Source organism: Oratosquilla oratoria, chromosome 17 (assembly GCF_046742065.1).
Source record: "Oratosquilla oratoria isolate Oo_2021 chromosome 17, ASM4674206v1, whole genome shotgun sequence".
In the NCBI taxonomy this organism is placed as follows: domain Eukaryota; kingdom Metazoa; phylum Arthropoda; class Malacostraca; order Stomatopoda; family Squillidae; genus Oratosquilla; species Oratosquilla oratoria.
In genome coordinates, this window is record NC_134793.1 from 44,552,756 (window position 1) to 44,576,262 (window position 23,507).

The following is a 23,507-nucleotide window of genomic DNA, read 5'->3' on the forward strand; positions in this document are numbered from 1 at the left end:
CTCCAAAACAGCCCAGTTTCATCGCAGTTGAAAACTTGCTGCGGCATCCATCTTGAGCCACAATAGATTGAAAAGTCTTTATGAAGTCTTCAGCTGCCTTAACATCTACACTGGATGTTTCTTCATACCTAATTACAGAGCGAATGCCAGTTCGTTTTTTTTTTTTTCAAACCATCCACGACTGCATTTAAATTCCTCACCAACAGCAAATTCTGATGGTTCTCCCTCATTCTTAGCTGCATCACGTTTAAGGTCTTGGAAGATAGCAATAGCCTTTTCTGAGATTATTGTTTCCGTAACAGTCACCAGCCAACTCCTTCTCCTTAATCCATATTAAAAATAGGTGCTCTATCTCATTATGTAGGTCTGTTCTAAGCTTCAAAATAATGGTGACGCCTTTGGAAGGCTGCACCTTCTTTATTGCATCTTTCTGCTTATTGATCGTAGATATTGTTGATGCATTGCGTCCATATTCTTTGGCTGAGTCACTCATTCGCATACCACGCTCATGTTTTGCAATTATTTCATATTTTACCTCCATCGAGATAATTTTTTCCTTTTCATTATCCTTGTCCTTACCTTTGGGACTCATGGTTATGCACAAAAATCAAAATAATAATACACAAAATAGGCACAAACAGCGAAGATGTAAACGAGAAGACAACACATGAACTGAGGCGTCGGGAATCGTCGGGAGCCGAGCGAACAGTCTGCCACCTACCGCTGGCGTTTCAAAGTATCATATATCATACCGTATCTCAAATTTTTCGTCGTATTTTAGGGCGTAAATTAAAAAAAAAATTACATTGTACCTCAATTTTTTCGTATATTAGGGTGATCGTATCTCAAGGCATCACTGTATATGCAAATCTGCAGAGGGGCGATAGTTTACTTTTTCGTCTGCATTAATCCGCTTTTATCCTTCAGGAAATTTTTACACTGAAGAGAAGACAAAGAATAAGTCAGAGAAGTATTGAAGGAGACATATATGGAAGGTGGCAGACCTATGGGATAGTAAAATTTAAAAGAGGCCACCATTCTTCTAGACAGTAGTCTCCAAAATACGCTGGTGGTGTAATTGGGAGCATGCTGGTCTCGCATTCACTTAGTTGTGATTCCGAGTTCTGCACTCTTTGATTCTCAGCAGTGACTGCTACCTGCCCAAACAGTCCATGTGCATAATAGTAATAGATCAAAGGTGACGTCTTCAACCACAGGTACTCAGCACCTCCCAGCATAGGCTCCTCACCTTGTTCTTCTAGTCTCCAATTATAAGAATATTTCTGTGTGATTCTGGTCTATAGGGATGCCACTAAAGGTCCTAAAATGATGTCTGAATTAAATTTTGCAGTCTATACCTGGTACGGGAGCAGTCTATACCTTGTACGGAAGCAGTGGGGTGAAGCTGTTCAAAGTGAACAAAGCTGTATTTTTATATTATGGCATATAAAGAGAATGTAAAATGTGTGACTTATTTCTGTAACCTAAATTGATTATTTTACACACATTTGCAGAAAGAGACACACCATGAGAGGAAGAGGTGGGTAGACTGTATGTATCTGGATCTTAGAAATCGATAAAGAAAAGAGGTTATTGTGGAAGCTAAACAAAAAAGTCATTGTCAGATGCAAATTGTTGAAGTGGTTAAGAAGTTTCATAGGAGGGGAAATGAACAGTACTTCAAGTAAAGTAATTTGAAAGGTAACATTGAGCAGAGTTTCAAAGGGAGTGATATTTGATGCCAGTCATATTCCCAGTACAATACATTCATGCTAATGGTTTTGCAGAAGGGATTGACAGTTTCAAAAACAACTTTATGAATAATATCACAGCACAAGGTAGATCAACAGAAATCCTGTCATTAAAAAAAAAAATAATAATAAAATAAAATAATAATAATAATAATAATAATAATAATAATGGCCTAAAAAGTTTCTCACCTTTCTCACCATCCACCTGGTAGGTCTATGTAGACCTGTCAGTCTGTGTCAGCCTCCTCCAGTTGGTGCGGTCATCATACCGTCTCTCTTGTAGTACTTGTTGCAGAGAGTATCCTCTATTTCTAATCGCTTCATTGATGTTGTCACACCATCTTTTCTGTGGTCTTCCTGGTGGTCATCTACCCCTGGGACACCAGTATAGCCATTGCTTTGGTGTTCTATTATCTTCCATTTTCATGACATGCCCATACCAACGTAGCTGTGCTCATTCCACAAAGACTAAGATGCAGTCGATATACTCCTCCATTCAATAAGTGATGAGAAAATGTCAGGAGAGACATTAAATATGATTTGATCAAAATAATACTTCATGGTGAACAGTGGCGGCGCCAGGAATTTTTAGTTGGGGAGGCTAAGGGGGGGCTGAGCAAATTTTGTGGGGGCTAATAGTAAAATGATAATACACATATATTATCCTCATTTCAGAAGGGGAGGGGGTTAATGGTTGGGGCTAGCACTGATGGCTGACAAATCTTTAGCCCTGGCAATTAAAAATTCTACTTAATAAAATTATTTCAATGAGCGTTTTAAATTTTCAATTTGCTCATTTCAGTTGGGGGGGGCTAATGGGGGGGCTGGCCACATTTTTTGAGGGGCTAAAGGCCCCCCCCAGCCCCCCCCTGGCACCGCCACTGATGGTGAAGTACACATACATATCTACTTTTCACAAAACCATAGTGAGCTTGAGCGAAAACGGAAAGGGGTCCGGCGTTTTTGGGCCACGTCACATTGTTTAAGATAGTGGTCGTTTTTTTTGTATATTAGGCACCATGCCCGCTAGGGAACCCGACGCTAACAAGAAAAGGCGTCTTCGCCACTTTTGGAAAAGGATTACGGTTAACCGGAAAAAATAAAAAACAGAACTGCAGAATGACAAGAACCTGCATGCCCAGTTACGTAACAAACACACAAAAGCTTTCCCGGATCTGTACAGAGACGTTAAAACCTTCCGTGCCAAAGCATCTGTTCGAGAATTCCAACGAAAAGTGCTTAAATTCAACAAGACTACGAGAAGTTGAAGATTTCGAGTATTCCGACGAAATGTTTGACAATTTTTAACTTTTTGACGGAAAAATTGAAGACAGCGTTTCTGAAAATTTCTCGAAACATTATTTCGTCGGGTATAAAAACTTTGTGAAGTCGGGCGGAAAACCCGACCACAAAACATATCAAATGTATCATCTAGAGAAGGCCTTCAAAACATTCAACCAGGCAAAACGAAGAAACAAATACGCCATCAGGAAAGCTATGAAAGACTCCCATGACCAAAGGAAACTGAATAAAATCCGTTAAGACGAGGAAAAGGCGAAGCAAAGAATAGAAGAACGAGAGAGACTTGCAAAAGAGAAAGAAGAAAAGCGGTTAATTGAGGAAAAATTGGCTCTAGAGAAAAAAATCGTCTAAAAGAAAAGCGGATGGCTGCTGAATTGGCTTTAGAACTAACTGGGATTCGTTAATAGTGTATACTGGCTGGGAGAAAGTAAATGATAGTTACGAGTTAAAACCAGCCCGTAATTGTGTTTACCAAGAGCTTTTTTACAAGCACCTAAGAAGAGAAGAGGAATTACCTGTAGTGCCCCACAGTTGCCGAAAACGAGGACCCCGTCCTGGCAGAAGAGGAACCGGAACAAGGAAAGGTTGTCATTCCGAAGGATATCTACTCCATCTCCGAAGAAGAAGGTCAAAATGATTTTGCCCAACTATTCTGACGACGAAAACAGTAACGAAAGTTGAGGAAAGTTTAGGGGATAAGTTGTAAGACGTCAAGGAAAAGTTGGAAGAAAAGATAGAAGAAAAATTCGCAAAAAATGTGTGTGTGTTCATGTATGTATCTATGTGTGTGCATGTGTGCGCGTGTTTGTACTATAGTGTATAGATGTTCTAAAAATCACATGTGGAAGAAGACTACTGCGAGCGCAGCGAGCGGCGCCGCAGGCCAAGCACCCGTGGGGGAGCCACGGCCGGCGTCAGCCGGGTGCTTGTATTCTATAAAATGAATGACTGGTAACTTTCTATATTTGTAGGTCTGAATGCAGCGGTGAACGTGGTGGAAGAAGTCTGATTCGATTTGCCGATCTGTGAACACTTGTCAAGGTGCAGGGAAACATGGAGCAACATTACACCAACAAATATTGAGTTAAACTTAAGAAAACCAAACAAGAAGCTTATGGAATGTTAAAGGAGGCCTATGAGGATGAACAGATGAGCCAAGCAAGTTTCTATCGGTGGTTTAACAGATTTTCTGAAGGAAATGAACAGGTTGAGGATGAATCCAGATCTGGAGCACCGAAAAGTGCACGCAAGGAGGAAAACATTGAGGAAGTGCAAAGGTTAGTGATGCAAGACCGTCGAATATCTGTGAGGATGATATCTGAAGCTGTTGGTATTAGTATTGGCACAGTAAAGACAGATCTGATCGAAGATCTGAAGCTACACAAAGTCTGTGCCAAGTTCGTACCAAAGATCCTCTCCGACAACCAGAGGCAGTTTCGTGTGGAATGTTGCACTGATATTCTCGAAATGATAGAGGCTGATTCAGGTTTCCTGAATAAGGTAGTGACTTGCGATGAGAGTTGGGTGTTCACCTACGACCCTGAGAGCAAACGTCAGAGTACTCAGTGGAAGCACGCGACCTCCCCCAGACCCAAAAAGGCAAAGATGAACAGGTTGCAAGAGACGGCCATGGTCATTCCTTTCTTTGACTCCCAGGGGCTCATTCACGTTGAATTATTTCCTCAGGGTCAAACCGTCAATAAGGAATAATACCTTACTGTTCTGAAAAGGTTCAGGGAGATGAGGAAGAAGAGGCCTCAGCAGTGGAGGAGTGGTCAGTGGTGGTTCCACCAGGACAATGCCCCATGCCACAAGTCAATGCTGGTGACCACCTGGATGGCCAACAGGGGAATGAAAGTGGTACAACACCCACCCCACAGCCCTGACCTATCCCCTTGCAACTTCTACCTGTTCCCACGCATGAAAGATAGTCTCTGGGGAACCAGATTCCAGTCAACAGAGGAGCTGAAAGAGGCATCGGAAAGTTACCTGAAGGGACTACTGAAAAAGGACTTTGAGGAGGTCTTCCAGGATTGGAAGAGAGGCATGCAGAATTGTGTAGATGCGAGATGCAATTATTTTGAAGGAGACAAAATTTCGTAAGCTTATGAAAATAGTGTCTATTCTGACATTTTCTCATTACTTATTGAATGGAGGAGTATAGTTCCTTCTGGATGTCTTTGTTTCTCATTCTATCTCTTCTAGTAACACCCTTGATGATATGCAATACTCTCATTTCTGCAGCTTGATGGTTTTGTATATTATTATCTTTACCTTTTGTGGTACATGCCAGTCTTTAAGTATGGGACAGAGAAGGTTAACATTTTTGCTGTAGCTGGCAATATGATCTTCTATGGTCTTCACATTTCTAACTTCATCAAATGCAACCCCCAGATACTTTACTCCAGTTACTTGCTTAAGTTTCACATCCTCTATTTGTGTATCAATCACTTCCTGTTCTCTCCCAGCTAGCATTAACTCTGTTTTCCCAAGGTTTATCTTTAGACCATGTTCTTTTAATACATTATTCCAGAGGGTAATAATGCTTGCAAACTGCTGCAAATCTTCCTCTACCAATCCCATGTCGTCACCATATATAAAAGTGGCATAGTTCCCCCTGTCTCCACTTCTTTGCTCCACTACTTTATGGCCTAAAAAGTAACAAATTAAATTTGATGGTGGCAAATCTGGTGTTGTGGACATGGATGGGAGTTACACCAGATGGAAACATCATATGTTAAGAGAAACAGGAGAGGAGAGATAGGTCTGTAGGGTGATGGGTTCTCTGGTGGTTTGTTTGGTTTCAGGATAGGAATTACACGTGCTCTTTTCCAGACAGTTTGGATACCACTGTGCAACCACAAATGGATGAAGATAGCTGATCTGATTTTTAGTGTTACTAGACCCAGATATACTAGGTGGTAGTTTCATATCTTGTTCAGGCATTCTACTGGGGAATTCTTCTGTTTCTTGATGGATTTTTTTTTGTCTTTGTTGGACAAGTATAGTCAGAACAGGACCATTGCTATATATTTTAATAGCTGCTGAATAAGTAAATAGATGGGAGAGAGATTCTTGTCAGGCAACTTTAGTAGGTATTTGGATTTTTGTTAGGGTGGTTTTGGTGAGGCACACTGAAGGAAGTAGTCAGAGAGATTGATAGAGTGTTGTCATGGTAAGGGCTTTGTTGACTAGCTCTAAAACGGATAATGGGTCTGCCACTCTTGTCATATTCTTGAAGGATTGTGGAAGCTTTAATAGTGTGGGAGACTAGGTTGGAGCACTCTTGATGCAGTAGAGATATTTTAGTGATGTCAAAGAATGATGAATGTACATGGAGGGGGTGTCCATTTTCTATGAACTAGCTTTTCTGTGGAGTGCTGCAAAATGCACCTGTGCTGAAGCATAGGTCAAGGGAATGTACAGGATCCAGTATTTCTTTTATTGTGTCTGTGACTTTAGCTTTTGCATGTAAATATTGTCTGCAAAAGTTAGAAATGTGTTCTGATTTTTTTCCTTATCAAGTTATGTGTATAGTGTTTGTGTAAGAACTACTTTAGCTCTGCATGTTTGTTTTGATTTAATTTGTTATTTGTAGCGTGTTGTGCTTGTTTTGTGTTGGGGTGTTTTTACCTGAAGGTTTAGATGTGTGCAGGCAGCAGGTTCAGTTAGTTGTGCATTGGTTTCTATTGGTGTGGTGCATTCTAAGTAGACCCATGACAGTTGTTGCAATGGAAAGATATATTGCAATGTGAAGGGTCATGTGTCTTTATGGCAAGTATGATTGCTTGAATGCTTTGGGATGGTTTAGGAACATGGAAAAAAATGAATGAAGAAAGATTAGTGGAATGGAAGCCAGAGGTGGAGGAAGTGAACTTGAGGGGACAATCGAGGAAGGAATGGATGGATCAGGTGAAAAGGGCATTGAGCAAGAAAGGAATGTTTGTTGAGCAAAGAAGGGAGAAGGCAGGAGACAGGGGTGAGTGGAGAGTGGTTGTGTATAGATGATACTGTGATGCAAAGAAGGGTGGGGATGGGTAATGGGGGGAGTAGGGAGAGGTTATGTAAGGATGATATTTTGATGTAGCCCAAAGGAATTTCTCCACAATCTTCTCTTTTTTTCTGCATGAAGGGACGGAGATGGGGGTAGCCGATTAAGTGAAGCAGCTTTGCTGTGAATGTGCTGTGTCTTGCTGCATTGCCTCTAGCCCAGGGCAGTGGGTGGGATGCAGGGATGACCCATCACCCATAAAGATCTAAGATGAGAGGGAGGAAAGGGTGGCGGATGGGAATGGAATGGGGGGAGCAGGTGCTTGCATTTTGATTTGATTACCTCCCTTGTAAGAGGATTAAAGCCCTAGGTATATGGATGGATGAATGACTGCCTGGGTACACTGTGATGTTGGCTTGTAGATGAAGTGGGTGAGGTGGTAATGGTTAGCTTATTTTCTCAATATAAAAATGAAAATATGACAACATGGAAGGAAGTTGGAATGTTCTGAAAGAGTAAGTAAACATTGGGCATGTTTCAGATATCAGGTACCAGCCCTTTGGAGCTGTACTCCAGGTTGTGAGATGTTCTGGACAGTTGGATGGTGAAAAGTTCTTCTCAAGGGGCATAATACCTTGAGTTCATCCTCCTTCCATTGTCTCAATGTCTCCACTTGAAGATGCAACTCCACAACATCATTTTCAGGATTATGTGAAGGAAACAAAATCTAATTCTTGTTTAAGTTTTTGATAATTTGATATCCAACTATGCCATCAACTGGTATGTTCACAGTTGTAAAATCTTGTAATATGCAAATGTTATGCAGCACATGAGTGAAAAATGTTTGTTAGTAAAATATTAGGTGAACATAAAATACACATTCTTTAATAACAAATTTACTCCATATTCAGTCTTTTGAATCACAAAACCTTACTGTAAGAATAAGGATTATTACACTGCAAAGCAGATATAGATTGTCAATGAATAATACCTAAACACAAAATAATTAATAAGAACCATGACTACCCTGACTGATGCTTACAAACTGCTCTAAGACAAATGATGTTCATACAGTACATAAACATTACTATAAACACTTATGACTTCACATTTATAACTGTAATAACCCAAAGGTACTGAAACAAATGCATAAAATGAGGCTATAATAGGTTGCAGAATTAAATATTCTATAATAGAAGTCACTTACAAAAAATATGATTTTTCACTTTACATAATCCCCATAGTATTGACTGTACAAATTTTGTTCAGTCAATTCTTTAAGGATTTTAGTGACACCTCTATGGATCAGTCACCCAGCATTCTTTTATGACTGGAAATTAATCTCAGATTACAGAAGATTGCTGATCACTTTTAACTTTGCTACCCTCCATAAATCTCCACTTTACCACTGCTAAGACTCCACCTCTTTGGCATATTTTCCCCAAGGATAGAGATGCTGGTTATTGGTGGCAAAATACAAACACACTTTACAAAATGCAAGAATGAAGAGTTGAAAATGTATGAAATCTTATGTCTTCAATAATTAGCACAGTTGTTCAAACATAATAACAAAATTTATTCTATACTGAAGCTCATCCTAAAGAAAACACTGAACTTTGTATCTCCATACCTATATACATGAAACAGTGGCAATTCATCCCTTTGCTTTTATATGATCATTTAATAATATGTCACAACATCAATATATAAAATCTTTCATGACCTAAAAGAACCATTTCGTACAAAAACGTTTTATCACTATACTTATGAATTTCGACTTAATAAACATGTACCATCCCATACAGGAAAGTCCAAAAGAGAATGTATGTAAAGAGCCCTGAGAAAATTCCACTGGTAAGCAATGCCTTGCGACTAACAAAATACTGTTGCCACTGTGCTCCAGCCTTCATTAATAACATGAGCCATAATACTACAACTGCTACAAAAAAGAACAAGAAGCCATACAGAGCTGTGAGACCCAGGAGACCTGTAGAAGACCAGAAAATTTTACATAAGAGAACATTCTATTACATTCTTATTTGAGTCTACTTATTACAAAGTAAAATCATACAGTCTACTTCCTTCCCATAGGCATGTATGTATTAAGCAGTATCTCCAACCATTCCACTATAGCTATTCCTCCCTTTGTCAGACATTTCACATAACCATCTAACCCTTACCAGCTTACATTTCTTTCCATGCTCTTTGTATCTCCTCTTTTCCTAGTTTCATCATTCTCCACTCCCATCACAGACCCCCTGACACCTCCCTGGCACCCCCAACTGCCACAAACATAACCTCCCTATCCTCCTCTACATTTAATACATTCAACAAATCAAAAAAATTCTCTACCTCTTCCCCTTACCACCAACCTTCACTTCTATTAGCATCTGTCCATCTGCATCATTTTCCTTCTTTTTAAAATTCTCCATAAAACACCAACTCCACCTCACATCTGCTCTTCTCATGGACTCCTTCACCTCACATTTTACATCCACCCTCTTTATTCTGTACATCTCATGTGCTTTTCCATTTCTTCTTTGCAACCATTCTTCATATAGTTATTTCTTCTTTATCACCACTGCCCTCACCTTTTCATTTAACCATTCACTTCCTCTCCTTTTTCCTTCTATCCTCATCCCACATACCATCTCTGCACATCTTAGCACTTCCTCCTTGAAACATACCTATTTCCTCTACCTGTTTCTCCTTTACCTTTCACTACATCCCATATTTCTCTTAGTTTTGCCTGGTATTTTTTCACTTTTCATGGTAATGTCATGAACAAATGGAATGGTTCATGAAAGTAATTACACAATCATAATGGAAAACTGTTTTTGAATCAATTAAATGTAACCATTCAAAATTCATATCTAATAAACTTGACTGCAAGTCCTTTTAAATAACACATATTATCATGACCCAAGTGATGAAAATTCATTAGTACTTCAGCTGGTTGGTTTTACAGGTCCCTGCCTGTAGAGCCAGTTTACTTTTCCCTGCTCCTGTCCCCATCTTACAAGTTCCAACTTGCAAAGCTCTGCCCCTTTTTTGTGACCTATAAAAGGAGATGAGCTTGACCCTCTCTCTCACTCCATTTCTGACCTACAGGGTAAACCCCTTCCTGTCTCCAGGCCTCGATAGCTGTCCATTGCATCCCAATGCCTACCTAAGCTCTGTCATTTGGTAGTACGTACTGAATACTGTTCAGCCTTATTACCATTCTGGACCTTTCAAGTGTGATATTTATCATAGGATGTATTAGTAAGGGAAATTGATATCAATTGATGTATTAGTTAGGAAAGTGATATTTATCATAAGATGTATTAATTAGGGAAAGTGATATTTATTACTCTATCTAGCCTAGTAACCCCCATCATACTTCTCAGACACCTCAGAGTATTAGGATGGTTTGGACACATGGAAAGAATGAGTGAAGAAAGACTAGTAAAAGAGGTATGGAAGGCAGATGTGGAGGGAGTGAACATGAGGGGACGTCCTAGGATGAGGTGGATGGATGGGGTGAAGGGGGCCTTGGGGAAGAGGGGAATGTCTGTTGAGGAAGGACGGGAGAGGACAGAAGACAGGGGTGAATGGAGAATGGTTGTATATGGATGATGTTGTGATGCATGAGGTGGAATGGGTGGGGGGGATGGGGGGTGAGGTAGTATGTGTGAGCAAAATTTGACGCAGCCCGAAGGGATTTCTCCCTGTCTTCTCCTTTTATGCATGGGGGGACGGAGAGGGGGGATCGCCGATTTAATGAAGTGGCCTTGCTGTGTATGTGCTGTGTCTTGCGACACTGCTTCTGATCCAGGGCAGTGGACAAGGTGCAGGGATGACCCGTCATCCAGGAGGTGCTAAGATAAGAGGGAGGGTGGAGGGGTGTGGAGTGTATTCAGGGATGGAATGGGTGGGAATGATTTTATGCCTTTTTCTTTTTGGCTAACTCCCTTGTAAGGGGGAAAAAGCCTTGGTATATGTTTATGTTTATGTATGATATTTATTATAGGATGTATTAATCAGGGAAAGTGTTATTTAGCATACCACTTATGTTAGGACATTCAGAAGTTATGGCATATAGTTGTGTTGATTGAATTATTTTTGCACTTTTGGTTACCAGTCTTTGAAGACACCCATTTCTTAGAGTGGTCTATTTAATTCATAAAAAGAACTTGCCAAAGCCAGTAAATTGTTCTTGCATTTCTCTCTTTTTTTTATCTATTACATCATGTGGTGTCTGGCATCTCCTAGCCTAGCAAAAATAGTTTCAAATTGCCGACTGATGGGCAATCTATTAATAGCAATCCTCTCAACTATCTCCTCCAAAACATACCTTGAGGTTGAAATAATATTTTACATTCATGCTAAAACACTTGTTACTACTTACCTGCTGTACACCCTGAAAGGGCAGCCATAGAAGTCCTGCAGTATTCAATGATGGCTGAGTTGTTCCTGACAGCAGCATCACTATATGCCATCAATTCTCCTGTGCCTCTATCCATCCGAGTACGGACTCGACCAGCCATTCTGATATTAAAGCTGAAAAGGGAAAATTCATCATGGTAACAATAAACTATTATTCAGGGGTGGGGGTGGGGGAGAAAGGAAGAACCCCTTTAAAAAATTATCATCACATGAAGTGCTGAGATGGAGGGGGTCATTAAATGGGTTTTGATGTGTTTGAAGTATGTGTGCTTCAGCTGCTCCTAAGTGCCTCCTATTTCACACTCCTCACCTTTTTTATGAATACAGTTGGTTCATTCATAAAGTCACTCAGCTCCAGAACTAGACTTCACTTTTTATTTGTCCTAGTTTTCATTAAAGGACATCTCACATTAAGGTATGTAGTGCACAGTTTAGGTAATCATCACCATGTTCTTCACTCCAACAGGCTAGTTTGTGCTGGCATTTCGACGGTAGTTTTCTAGATTTCTTACATACAAAGAAAATACTGTTATGTCATTATGTGATACCTAGAATGTAGAATGGATTCTACCAGCATTTCTTGACTCTTATAATACATGCAATGTTGAGCCATTTGCTGTACAGTGAAGCTTGGTTGGTTAATCCGTTGTTTTATTCCAGTCACCTTTGACAGCAGCTTTTTCAGAAACACCAATTTTTCTTTACATATCAACATATCCAATAGGACTATGTTCATTCTCTGGCACTTGACTTTTTACTTTCTGATAAATTTCCCTTTATGGTACCATTTAGGTACCTTGATTCTATCTTTCACATCAGTGGCAGCATATGGTAAGATACACTGTCAACATGCAAAAGATTTCACATGTTGAGTTCTCTAGATACAATAACAGATCCCTAGGAAGTCATAAATGTCACATTACTTACTCCCCACATTTCATAAAAAACAATTTAAAAAAAAAAGTTAAACCCCATGTTTACAAATTTTTCCAACTTTACCAAAAGAAAAACATCTTAATACACTAAAACTACAGTATTGTTATTGCTAAGTACTTTCCTTTAGCCTTCAATTAGGTTAGGTAACTTAACTATTTCTGGTTAGAATATTTTAGGTTAGGATAGTATAGGTACTGTTAAATACTGGCCAACATATACAGAATGCCATAATACCAACATCAATACTGACTGAATGCACAGTGCATACCAGACAAGAACCACACTAGCACACCTCCACTCAGAACACCATCTGTCATTAAAACAGTACCAACACAGAATAGCCCTATCCACAGAATCAAACTGCCCCACACACAACCACCACACAGAAGACACAAAACACCTTTCACAATATTGTGGTTCTATTATATCTTCCTTATTTCCCTATGAAAGATTTTTTTTGGGGAATGGTTAGGTTAGGTTAAGTTTAGTTAGTAGGCTGTTTAGTTAGGTTAAATTTAGTCAGTAGGTATGGGCACAAAATTTTCATTTTTTTTACCCTGGTTCACCATGATAGGTTCCCTAAAATCACTTCAGGGTCATTCCCTGCCAAATGGTCCACCTCACCACCTCAGATTTTGATGAAATTTGGTACACAAGTTAAGACAACATTCAAATCATATACTTCCTATCATGGCCATAGCTGGCTATATAATAGGCAAAGCATAAATGATAGCCTGTCCAACACCTTAAAATTCATACCATAACAATGTAAGTATTATTTGTGAACAACACCCTCTACAACTATTACTAAACTATCTCCGACATGCCATGTGTAAACAAAAACAAACACGACCTGGATGTATCACATAATATGCCTACATGTCTTAAAATGAAACTCAACTGTATAATACCCAACAATCTTAAGCTGCTCATTTCCAGGAGAAAATAGGTTAAAAAACAATATTCTTATATTAAAATATGTTTCGTGGTGCCTTACCTTAATATTTTTACTGAGAAAACTAATTTGCTGAGGTTGATTACCATATTTGCATTTAAATCGGTGAAAATTTGTTTGCTTTTGAAGAATTGGGCATTCACTTGCACAACAAGATACAGACGCTCCTCAACTTACGTTTTAGTTACGTTCCGAACGCCCGAACGTAAGTTGAAAATTAACGTAAGTTGTTACTGTACTATACATCCGTAAATTCTATTACCGTATCTTATAAAACACCCCTAAATCATTAATTATACACATAACATTGTAAAATAATAAAATTAATTTCAAATAAATTAAATTCAAGCAACATAAATTGAGATGGTGGAGGAGGAGGAGGGGGATGGGGAGGAGGAGGAGGAGGATGAGGCAAGGCATGTTCAGTTTGTCGTTTGTGCAATGTAAACAATGGACGCAGCATCATGCACAAGTATCGTTTGAACTACGGAGAGCGCGCTAAACTAAAAAATTCACTCAAAAAAAAAAAATTTATAATTTTTTTTTACAGTCAGTTCAAACGTAAAATCGAAAAACCTAAAACGAATGAACGTAAGTAGAGGAGCGTCTGTAATTTGAATACTCTGTGCATGCCCTGAATGCTCCAAGCATTCAAACTAAGCCAAACAAAATCCAATAGGCCGCAAAAGATGGCAATGTAAACAGTACATGGGCGATAGTGGTGCTGCGCATGGTTTCATGTGTATCTATAGTTAGGTTAGGTTAAGTTTAGTTAGGTTAACTTTACCTAGGTTAGCTAGGTCAACATGAAAATGGAATTCCTGCTATTTGAGCTGAACTAGTTCTCATGGAATGCAGAAAGTCGTACAATGCAATTTGAATTATCCACCTAGCTGTCCTAGTTCCCGAGATATTGCATTTTAAAGGGTATTGAATCTGGCTTATTTTGTCTCAGGAAATCGGGCCAAAACGTGCGGTCTCACTAATCACCGAATAAAGACGACCAAACCCAAACAATGACGGTTTTTACTCAAATGCACAATTTTATATCAAAATTTAGCATATGGTTGCATTATTTGACCTATTTTCTTTAAAATATGTGATTTCCATGTAATTTGATCAAAGATAAGTTACGTTTTTACCCTCTGCAAAGTTACCGACCACAGCTAAGAATACCGTCCGACTCACTAATAGCCGACCAAACTCGAACAAGAACAGCTTTTGCTGAAATGCAAGATTTTATATAAAAAATTAGCATATGGTTGCATTATTTGACCTATTTTCTTTAAAATTTGTGATTTCCATGTAATTTCATCAAAGAGAAGTTACGTTTTTACCCTCTGCAAAATTACCAACCACAGCTACGAATACCGTCCGACTCACTAATAGCCGACCAACGCTGACCAATCCAGAACAAGGACGGTTTTTGCTGAAATGCACGATTTCATATAAAAAATTAGCATATGGTTGCATTATTCGACCTATTTTCTTTCAAATGTGTGATTTTCATGTAATTTGATCAAAGAGAAGTTACGTTTTTATCCTCTGCAAAATTACGGACCACAGCTACAATTCATCCAGCCAGCCATCTATGATCACTGGTGGTATGGATCAAACTTCACTCAATTAAGTCTCTTACTATTGTGTTATTAGTGCAATAGACTGCATATTGTTCAATTATTTGAAGTATTTTCTTTCAAATGTGTGATTTTCATGTAATTTGATCAAAGAGAAATTATGTTTTAGCCTCTGCAAAATGACCGACCACAGCTACGAATACCATAACAAATTAGCATATGATTGCATTATTTGAACTATTTTCTTTTAAATGTGTGATTTTCATGTAATCTGATCAAAGAGAAGTTACGTTTTTATCCTCCGCAAAATTAACGACCACAGCTACGAATACCGTCAAATTACATGAAAATCACACATTTAAAAAAAAATAGTTGAAATAATTCAACTATATGCAATCTATTACACTAATAACACAATAGTAAGAAACTTAATAGAGTGTAGTTTGATCCATACCACCAGTGATCATAGATGGCGGACTGGACTAATCATAGCTGTGGTCCGTAATATTAGAGGATAAAAACATAAATTCTCTTTGATCAAATTATGTGAAAATCACACATCTTAAAGAAAATAGTTCAAATAATTCAACTATAAGTCTATTACACTAATAACATAATAGTAAGAAACTTAATAGAGTGAAGTTTGATCCATACCACCAGTGATCATAGATAAGATGCCGGGCCAATTGCAATCTTTCAGGAAGTTTGCATCCTTTATGCCAAACTTCTCAATATACAGCCCCAGGAATGACATATCAGCAAGTACAGTTATTCACACAATGTTCAATAGCAAGATATAACTGGATTATACTACTTTACACTAGGTTAGAGTACCAGTACATGTCTGCATCAGCGGTTGAAATGTCGCAATGCATTTGACATTGTTATCCGATAATCTGACCCGATAGAAAAAAGAAAAAAAAAATAGTACTTCCGATTTCTCAGCTGCTCTTCCGTAACACCCTTCCTTTGTTTTGGGTATTAGAAAAATCTGCGAGACTAGTAGTTTTAATTCATTTTAGTCTGTTGCCAATTTAGTGGATTTTCTCACTAATTTTTCACGATGAAACATAAACAAATTTTTTATTTGCTGCTGAATGCAGGCCGCCATGTTTATCTTATGTTTTTATGTACCGACATGTAACTGATGATGTGATTGGTTGAAATTTACTACAATCGTAGTAAATACATTCACATGACATTTTTATTAATTAAATTTGGCCGTCTGAATGGCGTGCGCTTAAAATGACACGCTATTGTGGTCGACATCCACGGTGGTGCCTCTGGTGGTATTTGACCTAGCTGCCTAGGTTAAGCTTAGTTAGGAGCTATTGGATGACAAGTTTCATATTAGATATCCATACTTGCATGTTTCTGGAATTTTACCCACAATATTTCTCTAAGTGACTTATGGTCTAGACTGGGGGTTATTTACTGCTTGAGGCAAGACAAGGGGCAATGGACTGATTGACTGCATACTGATTACTTGGCAATACCATTGTTGCAAGTACAACTAAACATAATTATATATTTGGTGATGAGAATTAATCATAATGCAATCCATTCCTCTATTTCACATTCACACTTGCACAAGTGAAATATGATCATGAAAACATCAACACGACCTCCTTACTTGAATGAAATATTCAATAAAAATCAAATACACTTCAATTAACTTTCAAAAAATAACTTAGAATGAGACGTTGTTTGACGTCCTCATGGAAATATTCTTTACTGCTGGTTTCCTTAGGTAATTCTCAAGAATGTTGTCTTGTCACTGTCATCAAGCATTATCATAATTACTGTTTTACTTTCAAGTTATATTAAGCAGCTACATTACATATTATTCTCACCACTAAAATCAATGCGTAAATTTTCTTAACTGGAAGGAAAACACATCTTGCCTGTATTTAAACTGCTAAAATGTCAAACTTCCTCCCACCATCCGTCTTTCTTGTCGGCTGTTTGTTGACATTAGCTCCTGCTATTCCGTAGAGCATGCGGGGTACATTTTCATATGACCATAAACTAAAGAAAATGGAAAATAGGAATGGTAGTCTTTAAAAATATGCAAGTACGATTTAAAGGTATACATTTTTTCGATATTCCATGTTATGCATAATAAGAATTGGGATGCAATAGGTTGAATACATCAATGTTAATTCAATATATACTCGGGACTTATGTGTTTTCCAAGGAAAGTCACTACTGTTACCTTATAATTTAGTTTTCTTGTAGTTTGTATAATTATTTTTCCGAGTGGTGAAGTATAGACCACGTAACACTCCATTATATTCCAGTGGTGATCAGGGTTATCATCCGCTTCAGGGTATTTTATTTTGTATTTCATATTGTTGTTTTATGATAAATAGGCAAATGGGAATGGATGCAGAGATTGTATGAAGGGGTGATTGTGCCGACGGCATTCCATGGAGCAGAGACTTAGAATTTAAGAGAGGCAGAGGAGGAAATTTAAGTGTGTTTGAAATGAAATGTATGAGAAGGATGGTAGTAGTTACTAGGTAGGGTAGGGTGAGAAGAGCAGTAGTAGAAAATATGGCTGATGAAAGATTTTAGATTACGCTGGGTAACACTAGTTTTGTTTCTTTAAATGTCTAGTGCTTTTAATGTTTTCTCTCTCCTGATTTTAGAAATACCATTGAAAATTACATTGCATCGATATATCAAAAGATAATTGAGGTTTTATATGTCGGGTGAATGATACGCGATACACACTGTTTATTATTATGTAAGGTCGGCCAACATAGGCATGAACATCGACATGCGCAATAGTAATGGAATAGCAATGGTAATAAGAATGTTATGCAAAGCAATAATACAACATCCCCCCTCAAGTTTACAAAATCTCTAAATAAACTTATTAGTAAGTAACAGTTAGTAATTCCCCAAGAAGCTGCAAAAGAAAGCATAGTGATGACATATCAACTAGAGTAAACCTTTTAGAATTAAGTACAAAATTAGATACTAGAAACTGTACTTGTGATACATACACAATTAATAATAGACCATCTCTGGATGTACATTGGGTTTAGGCACTCTGCCGGACCTTCTAACTTCAATTTGTGATGGGCTAGGTACACTAGGTTTAGTGGTAGGACAAACAACAAAAGTAGATGCACCTTTAGGAATATCACTGACATGGATGGAATTATCGGAAGAACCGAGCAGGGTGGGAGTCCCTTCTTAGGCAATTTACTGTGTTCACCTGTGTGTATGAGAGAGTGTCGGTTTCTTCTTATTGTGGAACCTGCATCAGTCAGGACTTTGTATGATCTCGGTTGAGTCAGTCTCTGTGTTACTTCTCCATAACGTTCTTGGTCTCGTATGTATACCTTATCGCCTGCTTGAAGAGCTGGCAATGTCTGGATACGATGGTGGTTGTTGTAGTTCTTAGAGTATTTCTCTCTATAGTTTTCCTCTTTTTCTAGTAGGTCATCTTGGTTATATCCCTTTGGTCTCAACGTATCAGGGAGTACTGGCAACTTTGTTCTTATTTTTCTACTCATCAGTATTTCACTTGGGGTCAAACCATTTCTAAGTGGAGCTGAACGATAGGCAAGTAGTCCTAAATAAGGGTTAGCATTCTTTTTAAGGATGTTTTTAGCTGTCTGGACTGCCCGTGATGAAGTAACATGGGTAAACCCCCAACACTTGGCAAATTCTTTGAACTCCTGGCTGGAGTACTGAGGTCCACTATCGGATACAACAGTTTCAGGAATTCATGTATGTAGAAAATATCTGCAAGAGCTGTTGTGACTGCTATAGTTGTGGTATTTTTCAGTTCTCTGAACTCAAACCATCTACTGGAATAATCAACTGCAATGATGTATGACTTACCCTCTAATTCAAAAAGGTCTGTACCGATTCGGCTCCAAGGTTTGTCTGGAAAGGACATCGGTAAGAGAGATTCCTTTGGTTCAGGTCGTAGCTTAGCACAAATATGGCACTTGTTAACCATAGATTCTATCTGCTTTGTGATGAGAGGCCACCAAACTGAGTAACTTGCTCTTCCTTGGCACTTAGTAATTCCTAAATGACCTTCATGTAAAGCATTGAGAATATCCAGCTGTAGGGAGGTTGGAACAACAATGCGGTTGTTAAACATTAGTAGTCCTTGGTTGACTGTCAAATGTTGTTTCTTCTCCCAGTAGGGTTTCAAGAGTGGCTGAGAAGGCATTATTGAAGGCCACCCATCTAGACAATAAGCTTGTACTTGTTTGCAGATGGCATCTGCTTGTTGAGCTGCTTTGATCTCTCCCAGGCGTTGTTCTGTAGCTGGGATAACTTTAAAATTACCTTCTTGACTTTCTTCTACTTCTTCTATAAGCTCTAGATCAGCTTTTGTAGGAAGACTTGTAGGAGCTCGCGATAGAGCATCAGCTGTTTTCTGATGAACGCCTTGTACATATGTCACTTCTGGTGAATATCTTGCTAGTCGAAGACGGAAGCGAAGAATTCTAGACGGAAGTTTTGACAAATCAGTACTTGAGAGCAAAGGCACTAAAGGGCGGTGATCTGTTTCAAGCTTGAAGACTGTTCCTAAAACGTAGTCCTTAAACTTTTCACAAGCCCAAGTAGCTGCTAAAGCCTCTTTTTCAATAACTGCGTACCTCTTCTCAGTGTCACTGAGTGATCTTGAAGCATAAGCAATAGGACGACGGTGCCCTGTGTCATCCATTTGTATAAGAACAGCGCCAAGGCCGTCTTGACAAGCATCTGCAGCAACAATGCATTCCTTGTTTGGGTCGTAATGGGCTATGATCTCTGTGGACACAAGTTTCTGTTTGATTGTTTGAAATGCAGTTTCTTGTGGATGGTCCCAGAACCATTGTTGACTCTTCCTTAGAAGCTGGCGAAGTGGTTCATTTACATTGGCTAGGTCAGGAATGAACTTGGCAAGCTGATTTACCATACCGTTGAACCTTTGCAGTTCAGTTACATTCCTGGGTCTTGGGAAATCTTGGACAGCTTTGGTTTTTCCTGGATCTGCTTCAATGCCTTTCTCTGAAATGATGTGGCCCAGGAATTTCATGTGTCCTTTTGAAAACTCGCATTTGTCGTTTAGGGTGATTCCTGCTCCCTGTAGTCGACATAACACTTCTCGAACTCGATTGTCATGAATCTCCTGTGTGGGCCCATGGATGAGGATATCATCCATGTGGCAAACAACTCCTAAACCTTCCAGTATGGTAGACATGGTCCTTTGGAAGATTTCTGGGGTGGAGCTAATGCCGAAAGGCAAACGATTGAAGCAATAACGCCCAAATGGAGTCACAAAGGTTGTCAGCAACCTTGATTCTTCATCAAGTGGTATCTGCCAGAATCCAGAGTTGGCATCAAGTTTCGTAAAAACTTTACTACCTCTTAACTTGGCAAGATTCTTGTCTACATTGGCCATAGGGTGTACTTCCCTCTTCACGGCTTTATTCAGAGGTGTCAGATCCACACAAATTCTCACATCACCATTGGGTTTAACAACGTTAACCATCCCTGAGCACCACTCTGTAGGTACAGTTACAGGGGAAATGACTTTTTGGTGGACCATGGACTGTAGTTTCTTCTTAACTTTTGGTAGCAGAGGATGGGGTACCCGTCTTGGGGTATACAGGCAATGAGGAGTAGCATCTTCGTGCAAAGAAATTCTGTATGTAGATTTGAGTAACCCCAGTCCGTTGAAGAGCTTGGGAAATTCTTCCTTGAAGTTCACTGCCTTGTCTATGTTATACACCTCTTTAGCAGGTTTAAGGAGTTTCAGAGCTTCTATAGCTGATTTCGACAAAAGATTATTACTCTGACCTGTCATAACATACACATTTTCTATATGTCTCCTACCACCTAATTCAAGTACAGCATCTACAATTTTCCCTTTAATAAGGTGATTGAGATTCACTTCCCCTGGTCCTCGGAAGTCACTATCTGCCTTTGTGAGGTTACACTCCTTAAGCCAAGGTGTTTTGTCACTAACAATTGTCACTTTGGATCCACAATCAAGTTTAAAGTTAGTCACTTTCCTATCTATTGTCACATCTACTGACCAAAAATTCTCACTAGCAGATTTGACTTCTCCTAACATAAAAGTGGTGGGCAGGGTGCAGGGATGACCCGTCATCCAGGAGGTGCTCAGATGAGAGGAAGGGTGGGAGGGGTGTGGAGTGCATTTAGGGATGAAATGGGTGGGAGTGTTTTTATGCCTTTCCCTTTTTGGCTACCTCCCTTGGAAGGGGGAAAAAGCCTTGGTATATGTATGTATGTATGTATGTTTCGACCGTAGGCAAGCCGAAGCATAATGGCCTACGTTTGAGCATTTGTGGCATTTAGAATATCTGGCTGGGCAGTTTTTCCTGAAATGTCCATCATTGTGTCCACACCACTTACATTTGTTTGAGGTAAATCCAGACGCTTTGAAAGGAGATTCACCTCTCTTCTTTCCTGTCTGTTTCGGTTTCGGTGTTCCAGGTACATTTTCGTTCAGGTTTCTTTTGTGCACAAGTTTCTTCGTTGAAGATGTACTGGTACCTTTCCGCTTGTTTGTGTACTCAACTGTAGCTTCCACTTTACCTGCAATTACTTGTTTGTGCAATCTGGAGGTTTCCGCTGCTTTGAGGCTTTGGATCACTTTGTCGAGGTTCGGGACTGGCCGTTCTCGGAGTAGTCGTTCTCTCCCTGCTTCATCCGTTGTACCTACAACAGTCCTGTCACGGATGAGTGAGTCTTTCACTGCGCCGAATTCACATGACTCACTCAGCTGACGAAGACGGAGCACATACTCATCCACTGATTCGTTGCTCCTCTGCGTGGCGGAGTGGAAGAGAAACCGTTCATACAGAACGTGTCTCTGGGGCACGAACTGCTTCTGCAACTCTTCAATGATTCTAGCAGGATTCGTCTTGTCTTGTTCAGTCAGCGAAGGAAGAGAATTCATAACTTTTTTGCACTCAGGTCCCATGACAGTACAAAGCGTTGCAGCGACTTTCTCCATTCCCGTAGTGTTATCTATTCCATCATCGTTTTTCAATTTTAACTGCAGATCGGTGGCAATAGTATAGTAATGTCACGAGTTCTCAAAATCCTTCCAGTTCTCCACCACGTCCCCTTTCAAAGACATGGGTGGGGGTGCTGGAATCTGGTATGTCGACATTGTAGACTAGTCTTCCTCGAGAATGTTATCCGCGACAGCCAAGAGGAAGACGGTCACTGCTATGGATGTCGTCTACAAAAACTAAACTACAATAGTATACTATATTTAGCATATTCACATTGTCTATAAAGAGTAGCTGATATTTTGTCCTTGTATTCCCTTTTTAAACCATTGAGAAAATGTAAGTATACAAGCATGTAATATGGTTATAAGAGCTTGCTAGAAATGCATTGATGAGTGTGATTTCCTGCTGTGAGCTCCCTGATCTTTATGCACTAGTCTCCCATCATACCAGTGTTCCATCTCCCTTGGTATCTTTTCTCCATTGCAGCAATGTCCTGATAAAACCTCTCACCATGCTCTTCACTCATTCCTCCCAAGTTTTCATGAAAGAAGCCATATATGAATGCATAAAGTGCACCTTTAATGACATTCTATGTCCTAAGTTCTTATAAAGTTTTGCTATGAGTTGATTGTAGTTTGGGTTTTTATTATTACTGAGGAATCCATCAACTATACATTGAAATGCACTCCACAACTTTCTTTCGACATCACTCATTGCATGGTCAAGTTGCATTGACTTCAACATTTTCCTTACTTGCGGACCAATAAATATACTACCCTTAACTTTGGCCTCTGATAGTTTTGAATAGAGTAGACAAATCTCTTGAAATGCTTTTCCACTATGATATAATGCTTTCACAGACTGTTTGACCAAATCAAGCTTTATATGAAGTGAGGGTAGCAACACTTTGGCAGGCTCTACAAGAGGCTGTTGAATAACATTGAGTTTTCTTGGCTGCAAGTCATCTCCTTTCTCAAGGGGGCCACTCCACTTTCTGGTAGTGTTCATTATCAGCCCAACTATCCCATAGGCATAGAAAACATAAATACTTGGTGTACCCACCCTGTGATTCAAGTAAAAAGGTGAGAATTTTAAAATCATCACAAACATCCTATTTAAACTCATAGTTTACCTTCTCAAGAAGCCTTTTTACATTGTCATATTCTTCCTTCATCTGTACCAAGTGCTATAGGCAGGGATGGATACTGATTCCCATTATGTAGTAAAACAGCTTTGAAGCTTTTTGTAGAACTATCTATGAACAGTTGCCATTGTTCAGGGTGATGATAAATTCCAATAGCAGTACATAAGCCATTAATATCTTTGCAAAAGCAGAGATCCTCACTTATATCAAAGTATGTTTCAAATTCCTCATGGCGTTTCCTCAGTGCTGTTGATCTACAGTCCTCCCCCAACAGATTCCATTCACTCTGTCTGGATGCTAAAAGCTAACTCCTGATTTAGTGAGGCCCAAGTCCCTGATGAGTTAACCAGTTCATGTTGATTTGGAAAGTGTGGGTAGGTACTCAGTCTTGACTCAAAATTTTCATCCATTTCTTCATT

General features: G+C 39.2%; 1 protein-coding gene across 2 annotated transcripts; it reads right to left on the bottom strand.

Moving 5' to 3' along the window:
• Positions 1-7,775: 7,775 nt before the first annotated feature.
• On the bottom strand, positions 7,776-16,968 carry EMC6 (ER membrane protein complex subunit 6). Of its 2 annotated transcripts, none has more exons than XM_076200997.1 (3): positions 16,845-16,968; positions 11,435-11,586; positions 7,776-9,031 (listed from the first exon to the last, which is right to left on the bottom strand). In XM_076200997.1, the coding sequence occupies exons 2-3, from the start codon at positions 11,571-11,573 to the stop codon at positions 8,823-8,825; spliced, it is 348 nt and encodes a 115-aa protein (XP_076057112.1). In that variant the 5' UTR covers positions 11,574-11,586; positions 16,845-16,968; the 3' UTR covers positions 7,776-8,822. The 2 variants fall into 2 exon arrangements, with proteins under 2 accessions (XP_076057112.1, XP_076057113.1); XM_076200998.1 differs by lacking the exon at positions 16,845-16,968 and adding an exon at positions 11,783-11,905.
• Between the last annotated feature and the right edge of the window lie 6,539 nt (positions 16,969-23,507).

Bases quoted from the DNA above. Each gene is read 5' to 3' on its own strand.
- EMC6 (XM_076200997.1), bottom strand. From the start codon at position 11,573: ATGGCTGGTCGAGTCCGTACTCGGATGGATAGAGGCACAGGAGAATTG. The intron at 9,032-11,434 runs GTAAGTAGTAAC...GGTCTTCTACAG, and splicing joins CCTTTCAGGGTGTACAGCAG to GTCTCCTGGGTCTCACAGCT.